Below are 12,721 nucleotides of genomic sequence, written 5' to 3' on the forward strand. Positions count from 1 at the left end.
AGATACTTTCCTTTATTAGCCGAGGCATAGAATAGAAGAGCAGGGGGGTTATGCTCGAACAGTATAAAACACTAGTTAGGCCACAGCTAGAGTACTGTGTACAGTTCTGGTCACCACATTACAGGAAAGATCTGATTGCACTAGAGAGGCTACAGAGATTTACGAGGATGTTGCCTGGACTGGAGAATTTTAGCTATGACGAAGGATTGGATAGGCTGGGGTTGTTTTCTTTGGAACAGGTGAGGCTGATAGGATGAGCTGAGGCAAGGGCGGAGACAGGCGATGTTACGGAGGTGGAAGTAGGCAGTCTTTGTTATGCTGTGGATATGCGGTCGGAAGCTTATTTCAGGGTCAAATATGACATCAAAGTTGTGAACACTGTGGTTCAGCCTCAGACAAATGTTAGGGAGAGGGGTGGAGTCAGTGGCTAGGGAAGGGAGTTTGTGGCGGGGACCGAAAACTATGGCTTCGGTCTTCCCAATATTTAATTGGAGAACATTTTTCCTCATCCAGAACTGGATGTCGGACAAGCAGTCTGACAATTTAGAGACCGTGGAGGGGTTGAGAGACGTGGTGGTGAGGTAGAGCTGGGTGTCATCAGCGAACATGTGGAAACTGACGCTGTGTTTTCGGATGATGTCGCCAAGGGGCAACATGTAAATGAGAAATACAGAGGGGGCCAAGGATAAATTCTTGAGGGATACCAGAGGTAACAGTGCGAGAGCGGGAAGAGAAGCCATTGCAGGTGATTCTCTGGCTACGATTAGATAGATAAGAATGGAACTAGACGAGTGCGGTCCCACCCAGCTGGACGATGGTGGAGAGACGTTGGAGAAGGATGGAGCGGTCAGCCGTGTCAAAGGCTGCAGACAAGTCAAGAAGGACGAGGAGGGATAGTTTATCTTTGTCATAGTCACATAGGATGTCATTTGTGACTTTGATGAGAGCTGTTTCGGTACTGTGGCAAGGTGGAAACCTGATTGGAGAGATTCAAACATGGAACTGCGGGGAAAAATGGGCACTGATTTGGGAGGCGACAACACGTTCAAGAACTTTGGACAGAGGAAAGGGAAGTTGGAAATGGGGCGGTAGTTTGCAAGGATGGAGGGGTCAATTTTGAGGAGGGGTACATTAACAGAAAAGGTGATGTGTTAATGGGCATACATGGTAATTAAGATACAGTTGTTTGTAATGGAGGGCACAGTGTTTATAGGGCTACTATTATTATGCAGAATAGGACTACTCGTGCAGGGGCCAGATTACAGACATAGCTGAATGTCCTGTCAATCAGTAATTGCCACATGAGTCTTCCTAGCTGCAAGTCACTTTCAACCAGTTTCTTTCGCCATTGCTCCACCAAGGGTTGAGGCTTTATCTCATACTCCAGGGTTATTCCTCTCTGGATGGCAAAAGTGAGCAATATGCAACAATGGTTATGATTTTGGAGATGTTGTCACAGCTACAGAGTAGAACACCTATCTAATCTGTCAAAACGGAGGGTCAGAGGGATCTGGGTGTGCAAGTACACAGATCCCTGAAGGCGGCGGAACAGGTGGATAAGGTGGTAAAAAAGGCATATGGGATACTTGCCTTCATTAGCCGAAGCATAGAATATAAGAGCAAGGAGGTTATGATGGAGCTGTATAAAACACTGGTTAGGCCACAGCTGGAATACTGTGTGCAGTTCTGGTCGCCACACTACAGGAAGGATGTGAACGCTTTGGAGAGGGTGCAGAGGAGATTCACCAGGATGTTACCAGGGCTGGAGCGCTTCAGCTATGAAGAGAGACTGGGCAGATTGGGTTTGTTTTCCTTGGAGCAGAGGAGGCTGAGGGGGGACATGATTGAGGTGTACAAAATTATGAGGGGCATAGATAGGATGGATACTGAGGAGCTTTTTCCCTTAGTAGAAGGGTCAATAACTAGGGGGCATAGATTCAAGGTAAAGGGCGGGAGGTTTAGAGGGGATTTGAGAAAGAACTTTTTAACCCAGAGGGTGGTTGGAGTCTGGAACTCACTGCCTGAAAGGGTTGTGGAGGCAGAAACCCTCACAACATTCAAGAAGCATTTGGATGAGCACTTGAAATGCCATAGCATACAAGGCTACGGACCAAATGCTGGAATATGGGATTAGATTAGACAGGGCTTGATGGCCGGCGCGGACACGATGGGCCGAAGGGCCTCTATCCGTGCTGTATAACTCTATGACTCTATGACTCTGCTTGAACGTGACAATAGTATGCTCCATCAGGCTTCCATTGGAGGAAATGAGCTTCATTACAGCTACACTCCATGTCCGTTTCTGGGTGTCTCAATGGGGTCAATTGCCAGCACTCCAGTGAGTATTCTCAATCCCCTAGCAGTCACCTGTCAAATCTGCCTGCTCCTTCAAATAATGATCGTATGGTGGATGCTACAAAATGAAGGCATCATGGCTGCTCTCAGGGTATTGTGTATTCACAGAGTCATAGAATCATAGAATAGTACAGCACACAAGGCGGCCATTTGTCCCATCATGTCTGTGCCAGCTCTTTCAAAGAGCAATCCAGTTAGTCCCACTCCCCCGCTCTTTCCCCATATCCCTGCAATTTTTTCTCCTGCAAGTATTTATCCAATTCCCTTTTGAAGGTTACTATTGAATCTGTATCCATCACCCTATCAGACAGTCATTCCAAATCCTAACCAGTTGTTGTGTAAAAAAGTTTTTCCTCATGTCGCCTCTGGTTCTTTTGCCAATCACCTTAAATCTGTGCCCTCTGGTTATCAAGCCTTCAACCATTGGAAACAGTTTCTCTTTATTTATTCTATCTAAACCCTTCATGATTTTAAACACTTCTATCAAATCAGCTCTTAGCCTTCTCTGTGCTGAGGGAAAACCCCAGCTTCTCCAGTCTATCCCTCATCCTTGGAACCATTCTAGTACCCTCTCCAAAGCCTTCACGTCCTTCCTAAAGTGTGGTGCCCAGAATTGAACACAATACTCCAGCTGGGGCTGAACTAGTGTTTTATAGGTTTAGCATAACTTCCTGGCTTTTGTACTCCATGCCTCTATTAATAAAACCCAGGATCCCATATGCTTAATTAACTGCTTTATTATCCTGTCCTGTCACCTTCAAAGATTTGTGTACAAGCACCGCCAGGTCTCTCTGTTCTTGCACCCCCTTTAAAATTGAACCATTTAGTAATTATGCTCTCTCCTCATTCTTCCCACCAAAATGTATCACCTCACACTTCTCTGCACTGAATTTCATCTGCCATGTGTATCAAAAACAAGTACAGGAAACTCTTTTTACCGGCACCTAAATAACTGGAAATCTCTCTTAACCGGCAAAATTCAGGAGTAGGTTCAGGTAAGTTTTACTTCATATTAGTGGCCGTGTAACCGGGGTTCCTGGATCTGTGGCCGTGTAACCGGGGTTCCTGCACCTGTTGCCATGCAACAGGGACGCCTGGATCTGTGGCTGTGTAACCGGGGTTCCTGCACCTGTTGCCATGCAACAGGGACACCTGGATCTGTGGCTGTGTACGGGGCTCTCGTACCTTAGTAAGTATACCTCTCTGTAATCTGGACTTTTTGATCAACCGGCACCACGCCGGTCCCGTCGGTGCCAGATAATAAAGAGTTTCCTGTATATCAAAAACAGCAGTGGTCCTAGTATTGAACCTTGGGGAACTCCACTGTATACCTCCCACCAGTCTGAAAAACAGTCATTCACCACAACTCTCTGTTTTCTATCCCTTAGCCAATTTTATATCCATGCTGCTACACTGCCCCTTATTCCATGGGCTTCAATTTTGCTAACAAGCCTAATAAGTGGTACTTTATCAAATGCCTTTTGAAAGTCCGTATACACATCAACTGCACTGCCGTCATCCACCCTCTCTGTCACCTCATCAAAAAACTCAATCAAGTTTGTCAAACACTCTTTGCCCTTAACAAATCCACACTGGCTCTCCTTTATTAGTCTATGCTTGTCAGTATGGCTGTTATTTTTTCCTGGATTATTGTTTCTAAAAGCTTTCCAACCACCAACGTTAAACTGGCAGGTTTATCCTTCTCCCCTTTTTTGAACAAGGATGTAACATTTGCAATCCTCCAGTCCTCTGGCACCACCCCTGTATCTAAGGAGGATTGGAAGATTGTGGCCAGCACCTCCACAATGTCTACCCTTATTTCCCTCAGCAACCTAGTATGTATCCCATCTGGACCAGGTGATTTATCCTTTAATACTGCCAGCCTTTCTGGTACCTCCTCTTTATCTCATCCAGTATCCCTGCAACCTCCTTGTTTACCGTAGCTTTGGCAAAGTCCTCTTCCTTGGTAAACACCGATGCAATGTACTCATTTAGTACCTCAGCCATGACTTCTGCCTCCACCAATAGTTCTCCATTTGGGTCCCTAATCGGCCCCACTGCTCCTCTGACAACCCTTTTACTGTTACTATGCCTATAGAAAACCTTTGGATTCCCTTTTATGTTAGCTGCCAATTTATTCTCGTACTGTCTCTTTGCTCTCTTATTTCTTTTAATACTTCTCCTCTGTACTTTTTATATTCAGCCAGATTCTTCCTTGTATTATCAAGCTGACATCTGTCATACACCTCCCTTTTCTGCTTCATCCTACTCTCTAACTCCTTCACCATCCAGGGAGCTCTGACTTTAGTTTCTCTCCCTTTCCCCCTTGTAGGAATGTACCTAGACTCTACCTGAACTATCTCCTCTTTAATAGCCACCCATTGCTCCATTACATTTCTGTCTGTCAGTCTTTGGCTCCAATGTACCCAGGACAGATCCCTCCTCAATTTGCTGAAATTAGCTCTCCTCCAGTTAAGTATTTTTATTCTCGATTGCTCCTTGTCCTTCTCCATAACTAATCTAAACTATACGATACTATGATCACTATTCTCGAGATGCTTCCCGACTGTGACTTTCTCCAGTTGACCCACTTCGTTCCCCAGGACTAGATCCAGCAATGTCTCCTTTCTCGTTGGGCAGTAAACATGCTGATCAAGAAAATTCTCCTGAACACACTGCAGAAATTCCTCACCTTCTCTGTCCTGAACACAATCACTGCCCCATTCACAGAAACAGAATCACAGAAACCCCACAATGCAGATAGAGGCATTCTGTTTTGATTCAATATTGGGATAGTTAAAGTCTCCCATTATCACTAATCTATAGTTCTTGCACCTCTGTTATTTCTTTGCAAATTTGCTCCTCTATCTCCTTCCCACTATTTGGTGGCCTATAACATACACTAAGTAGCGTAATAGCTCCTTTATTGTTTCTTAACTCCAACCAAATAGATTCTGTGTTTGACCCCTCAAGGACATACTCTCTTTCTAGCACTGTAATAATTTCTTTAATCAAAACTGCTACCCTGCCTCCATTTTTTTCCTTATTTATCTTTCCTGAATACCTTATACCCAGGAATATTAAGCATCCAATCTTCCCCTTTTACATTCAAACAGACAGAAGGGACATTCATTTAAAGCCTCATCCAGAGAACCTGAAACTGTGGGCACATTCTCTGGAATCTGAAAATATTTATTATATCCTTACAAAAAGGCACTGGCAAAGGTGCAAAAGAGATTTACAAGGGCGATGCCAGAACAGAGAGGTTACAGCTATCAGAAAAAAATTGAACAGGCTGAGCCTCTTTTCTCTCGAAAAGTGAAGACTGAGGAGTGACCTAATATAGATCTTTAAAATCATGAAGGGGTTTGATGAGGTAGACATAGAGAAAATGTTTCCACTTGTGGGGAGTCCAAAACTAGGGAGCATAAATTTAAGGTTGTCACTAATGAATCCAATAAGGAATGCAGGAGAAACTTCTTTGCCCAGAGAGGAGCTAGAATGTGGAACTTGGAGTAGCTGAGGTGAATAGCATAGATGCATTTAAGGGGAAACTAAATAAACTCATGAGGGAGAAAGAAATAGAAGGATATGGTAGGCTGGGAGAAGGCTCGTGTGGAGCATAAACACCGGCATGGACTAGTTGGGCCGAATGGCCTATTTCTGTGCTGTAAATTCAATGAAATTCTATGTAATTTTTATGGTCCTGAAACTAATTATGATCTGAATTATGAATTGCTTTTGTTTCCTATTATTTTCCATATTATTTTAAGCACAATAATGTTTTCTTCTCTTCATCCATTTTCTTTTATAAATCTTTTTGCTGTTATTTTTCCACACTACTGTATATTCTATTTTGTCTTTTTACTTACTGTATTGCTTTTCCATTAAAAACATCTTGCCTTTATTGGTTTCACTTCCCACTTAAGCGGTCCCATTTGTTCCTAATCCTCGATTTTATTCTATTCTTTAGTTTTTCTTCTTCACCCCTTCTTTGTGTTGGTGTTTTGAATTTCACCTTTTTCATTCAATAATTAATTTTATTTATTTTGAATATTTGTCTAAATGCATGAAAGTCATCTAATGTATCATTAACAAAGTAGATTATTCATCTGAAGGGGTAAAACAGAGAATGCAATTTAGTTTTAAATATCCCCATTTGAGGAGTGCACAGTTTGTGTTAAGGGGGAGGGGAAGAAACCATGGCCTGGAATTTGCGATCAGCAGCGAAACAAAGGCCAGTGGCCCGGAAGAAAGCTGCCCACAAAGATCTCGCGATCTCTGTGGTGAGAAGTTAGCCTTTCTCGACACATAAGTCAGATGAGTGTAGTGGGAATCCATCTGCTGTGACACCAACAAGATGTCTAAGCAGCCAATCACAGTGCAGAATTCTCACAGTCAAGGAACCAGGAAGTTGCTTTTATTCTGACTTTTAAAAAAATGTTACAAAGAGCAAAACAAAGATTGTGGCTCTCACATGGGGAAAAGGTAACCCTGAAATAAAGATGAACAAACTTTTAAAAAACATAAAAACATTTTTTAAAGTTTCTTAAACATTGGCCGAGAAATTCGGGTCTCCACGGGTGAGTACGCACGGGGTACTCACCCGTAGGCCCGATGGAAGTGCCGGTTTCCTGCATGCACTGCGCATGCGCGGGAAACCGGCACTTCCGTTCCTCTGAACGAAGAGGTTCAGAGGTCAAAAGCGTGCGCGGGGGAGGCTGCGCGTGCGCATCAAATTTAGTTTTTTTTTACAGGCTTCTCCGGGAACGTAAGCCTGCAGAATTTAGAAATATAAAAAGCAGGTGTAAGGCCTGCTTTTTACAAGGTAAGTGGTGAATTAATTAAAATTAAAACATATTTTCCACAGGTTTATTATTTTTAAACACTTTAAAGCAAGGTAAGTTTATTTTTAGCCCCGTTAGAATATAAAATTATTTTTTTCAAAAATTTATTGTTTAAAATAGTTATTTCATGTAATTTATAGTTTATTTAAAAAATTTGATTAAAAAAAATGTATTTGAAGGTTTAGTGCTATTTTGGGGCCTTAGTACTTAGAAGTCTTGACAGCACTTTCTGTCAGACTTATGAATGGAGCATTCCCTGCTCCGATTGGCTGCCCATGGCCCACGTGATCCCAGGGGACGCATCGAACTAACTGCGCCCCTGGGATACGCAAGCACTGCGCGCCGGCAGCTGGACCAGGCCCCGGATCGGAATTCCACGGGGGCCCACAGCTCAACGGCCAGCGCGCAAGGTAAGTGCAGATCGGGGGCTTGCACCCGCGGGAAGCCCCCAACCCGAATTTCTGGGCCATTGTAATTTTCATCATTATGGGGAAACTTGACACTTTACAAAATTTAAATTACTTTTTCTGGGCCATGACATTTGTTAAGCAGTCAATACGCTGTTAAAACCCCAGTTACACCTAATCCAACAAGGCCTAACATTTAATGGCATATTTAACAGCGATATTACCGCGGAAAAGCCCAAGTTTTCATCAGTTCCACCCATTTCCCTGATGGCACTGGTTGCCGGCTATGAGGGGGGTCCACAGCGCAGTGTCGGAGCAGTGAATGACTGACTGCAACTTCAGGATTTCTGCGTTAGGATGCACATGTGCTACATCCTGAAGTTACGGTCAGGTTCAGAGGGGTAATGACAGCGAACGCTGTTTGTTCGCTGTTATTACCCACCGCAAATTCCAGGCCAGTAAATCCTAAATGCCAGATCCAAAATATCTCAAGCAAATCTGTTGATTCACTGTCAGTGCCAATCTCCTTTTAATTTCCCCCACTGTTTTGAGCAGTTATTTAAAGTGATCTTGCATTTCAATGGACTTGCAATCTGCATCGCAGTTTATGAAGAACAAGCAGCAGGTTCCTTGTTACGGTCTGACTTTAGCAACTGTACAACGCTGTGTGCAGAGAATGATAGGAGAGCCGGGGGAGACAATACAGCAGATGGTGGCCCGATACTGTACCTGGAACACTTGATATTTGTCAATGAACTCAGCGCTCCCTGCCGCGTAGCTCCGGTTGTGTTCGGCTACAAACTGCTGGAAGAGGTTCTCTGTGTGACCGGCGGACGCCTCTCGGTTCTCGTTCCCCGGCTGCTGGAAATGGAGCGGATCCCGGACACAGCAGCGTCCGGGGAAAGCGAGCTGGGCGCCGGAGAAGCACAGGAACAGGAATGCCCAGGGCATCGTGCTGGACTGGGAGAGCCGAGCACAGACAAAGAGCCTGCTGGACTCTGTCGGTCAGTCAGGCTGCAGCTACTGCTCCCGTCCGACTGACATCCGCACCCCGAGACACGCATCCCAACAACATCCGAGGCTTTCACTTTCACTTTGACAGACCTCCATTTTAGTAGGCCGAAAGTACATGCAAAATTGCAATGCTAACTTCCCCCATTTTTGTTAAAGACAAATCTTAAATTCTTCTGTAATGTGCAGCCTGAAAGGGTGATAGCAGCAGATTCAATAGTAACTTCAATATACACTTGAAAAGGAGAAATCTGCACACCAATGGGACTTATTGGATAGCTCTTTCAAAGATCCAGCACAGGGACAATGGGCCAAATGACCTCATTCTGTGATGTATGATTCTATGTTCCTCACAATTTTGAAAGGAACAGTTGTTCTTAACCCCCCCCCCCCAGATCCACACATCCAATGCTTTCACAGAAATCACAGAAACCCCACAGTGCAGATAGAGGCCATTTCGACACATATCCCACCCGATCCCCGTAACCCCTACATCAACACATATCCCACCCTATCCCCACATATTTAATCCCCCTAACACTAAGGGTCAATTTATCATAGCCAATCAACCTAACCCGCACATCTTTGGACTGTGGGAGGAAACCCACGCAAACACGGGGAGAATGTGCAAACTCCACACAGGTAGTCACCCAAGGCCAGATTCGAACCCGGGTCCCTGGCGCTGTGAGGCAACAGTGCTAACCACTATGCCACCGTGCTTCTCTTCCCTCGCCTGAATAATAGATAAACTCTATGCTTAACGAACTTCAATAAGGGATTATCATTGTTGTGGGAAGAGAAAATAATAAATTTCTTGATTGTGGAAGAACCTAACTGCCTTTTCATATATGCACCCATGATCATGTTGTCCACAAAAACCACTTTTTTTATTCGTACATGGGATGTGGGCATCGCTGGCAAGGCCAGCATTTGTTGCCCATCCCTAATTGCCCTTGAGAAGGTGGTGGTGAGTCGCCTTCTTGAACCACTGCAGTCCATGTGGTGAAGGTACTCTCACAGTGCTGTTAGAGAGGGAGTTCCAGGATTTTGACCCAGTGACGATGAACGAACGGCGATATATTTCCAAGTCAGGATGGTGTGTGACTTGGAGGGGAACTTGGGGGTGGTAGTGTTCCCCATGCGCCTGCTGCCCTTGTCCTTCTAGGTGGTAGAAGTCGCAGGTTTGGGAGGTGCTGCCAAAGAAGCCTTGGCCAGTTGCTGCAGTGCATCTTGTAGATGGTACACACTGCAGCCACGGTACACCGGTGGTGGAGGTAGTGAATATTTAAGGTGGTAGATGGGGTGCCAATCAAGCGGGCTGCTTTGTCCTAGATGGTATTGTGCTTCTTGAGTGTTGTTGGAGCTGCACTCATCCAGGCAATTGGAGAGTATTCCATCACACTCCTGACTTGTGCCTTGTAGGTGGTGGAGAGGCTTTGGGAAGCCAGGAGGTGAGCCACTTGCCACAGAATATCCAACCTCTGACCTGCTCTAGTAGCCATGGCATTTATGTGGCTGCTCCAGTTGACCTTTTGGTTAATGGTGACCCCCAGGATGTTGATGGTGGGGGATTCGGTGATGATAATGCCATTGAATGTCATGGCGAGATGGTTGGAGTCTCTTTTGTTGGAGATGGTCATTTCCTGGCACATGTGTGGTCCAAATGTTACTTGCTGCTTCTCAGTCCTAGCCTGGATGATGTCCACATCTTGCTGCATGTGGGCATGGACTGTTTCATTATCTGAGGAATTGCGAATGGAATTGAGCACTGTGCAATCATTAGTGAACAGCCCCGCAGTGCTAAATGGGATAGATTCAGAACAGATCTAGCAGCTCAAACTAAGCTTCGATGAGCAGGTTATTGGTGAGTAAGTGCCGCTTGATAGCACTGTCGTTAACACCTTCCATCACTTTGCTGATGATTAAGAGGGCACAGAACATACTCTGGGTGGGGAACTTCAATGTCTGTCGCCAAGAGTGGCTCAGTAGCACCATTACTGACCGAGCTGGCGGAGTGCTGAAGGACATAACTGCCAGACTGGGCCTGCAACAGGTGGTGGGGATACCCACACGAGGGAAAAACCTAATTGACTTCATCCTCACCAATCTACCTGTCATTGATGCATCTGTCCATGACAGTATTGGTAGGAGTGACCACCCCATAGTCCTCATCGAGATGAAGTCCCGTCTTCACACAGGACATTCTCCATCGTGTTGTGTGTCACTATCATCGTGCTAAATGGAATAGATTCAGAACAGATCTAGCAACTCAGAACTGGGCATCCATGAGGTGCTGTGGGCCATCAGCAGCAGCAGAATTGTATTCCACCACAATCTGTAGCCTCATGGCTTGGCATGTACCTCACTTTACCATTACCAGCAAGCCATTGAGAATTGTAGAAAAGCAGGCCAGGAGCAGCACCAAGCGTACCTAAAAATGAAGTGCCAACCTGGTGAAAGAACAACACAGGACTACATATATGCTAAACAGTGAAAACAGCATGCTGTAGGCAGAGTTAAGCAATCCCACAATCAATGGATAACATCAAACCTCTGCAGTTCTGCATAACTGTATTGGAACAGCTAGAGGCATGGCTCATTCTAGAGCACCGGTCTTCAGCACTATAATCGGGTTGTTTTCAGGACCCATAGCCTTTGCTGTATCAAGTGCACTCAGCCATTTCTTAATACATTATGGAGTGAATCGAATTGGCTGGAGACTGGCATCTGTGATGGGGACATCAGGAGGAGGCTGAGAAGGATCATCCACTCAGCACTTCATGCTTTAGATAGTTCTGAATGCTTCAGCCTTGCCTTTTGCACTCATGTGCTGAGCTCTGCCATCATTGAGGATGGGGATGCTCATGGAGCCTCCTCCCATTAGTTGCTTAATTGTCCACCACCATTCATGAGTGGATGTGACAGGACTGCAGAGCTTTCACCAGGTTGGCATCTCACATTCAGGTACGCCTGGTGCTGCTCCCTGCATGTTCTTCTACACTCCTCATTGAACCATTGATGGCGAGGGGTATTCTAAGTCATGAGGTTACAGATTGTGGTGGAATACAAATCTGATGTTTTTGTTGGCCCACAATGCCTCATGGATGGCCAATTTTGAGCTACTAGATTGTTCTTAATCTATCACACTTAGCACAGTGGTAGTGCCACACGATACAATGGAGGGTGTCCTCAGTGTCCTTGAGGGCTTGGCCAGCTTGGTTGGTGTTGGTGCTACTGAGCCACTCTAGGTGATGGACATTAAAGTCTCCCACCCGGAGTATATTCTGTGCCCTTGATACCCTCATGCGTCATCTAAGGGGTGGAGTAACATGGAGGAGTACTTATTTTTCAGCTGAGTGAGGTGGTACTCAAAGAATCATATAGCACAGGAGACCAGTCAGCCCATCATGTCTGTGTCAGCTCTTTGAAAGAGCTATCCAATTAGTCCCACTTGCTTGCTCTTTCCCCATAGCCCTGTAAATGTCTCCTTTTCAAGTATATGTCCAATTCTCTTTTGAAAGTTACTATTGAATCTGCTTCCACCACCTTTTTAGGCAGTGCATTCCAGATCATAACAACTCGATTTGTAAAAGAGTTTCTTCTCGTTTCCTCCCTGGATTTTTTGACAATTATCTAAAATATTTGTTCTCTGGTTACCGACCCTCCTTTCAGTGGAAACAATTTCTCCTTATCTGCTCTGTCAAAACCCCTCATAATTTTGAGCACCTCTATTAAATTTCCACTTAACCTTCTCTGTTCTAAGAACAATCCTCCTTCACCTCTTTTTCCGATACATTGATGACTGTATCGGTGCCGTTTCCTGCTCTCGTCCCGAACTTGACAATTTCATTCACTTTGCCTCCAATTTCCACCCTTCCCTCACCTTCACATGGTCCATCTCTGACTCTTCCCTTCCCTTCCTTGACTTCTCCATCTCCATCTCTGGGGATAGGTTATCGACCAATATTCACTACAAGCCCACTGACTCCCACAGCTACCTGGACTACACTTCCTCCCACCCCGCTTCCTGTAAGGACTCTATTCCATTCTCCCAGTTTCTCCGTCTCCGCCGTATCTGCTCCGACGATGCCACCTTCCGCA

At 45.1% G+C, this 12,721-nt stretch overlaps 1 protein-coding gene across 3 annotated transcripts in view; it reads right to left on the minus strand.

Annotated features, from left to right (window-relative positions):
• The window catches only part of ctso (cathepsin O), a 97,051-nt gene extending 88,375 nt beyond the window's left edge, over window positions 1-8,676 (minus strand). The window contains exon 1 of one of the 3 annotated variants that reach the window (XM_086010418.1): window positions 8,339-8,676. In XM_086010418.1, coding sequence (XP_085866544.1) covers window positions 8,339-8,560 — 222 coding nt within the window. In that variant the 5' untranslated portion in view covers window positions 8,561-8,676. The remainder of the gene's footprint in view (window positions 1-8,338) is intronic. The other 2 variants (XM_086010410.1, XM_086010400.1) reach the window with 2 other exon arrangements.
• Window positions 8,677-12,721: the final 4,045 nt, after the last annotated feature.

The sequence above is a fragment of the Somniosus microcephalus genome, chromosome 2 (genome assembly GCF_052327205.1).
Source record: "Somniosus microcephalus isolate GS21.2 chromosome 2, FLI_Smic_1.0, whole genome shotgun sequence".
Taxonomy (NCBI): Eukaryota; Metazoa; Chordata; class Chondrichthyes; order Squaliformes; family Somniosidae; genus Somniosus; species Somniosus microcephalus.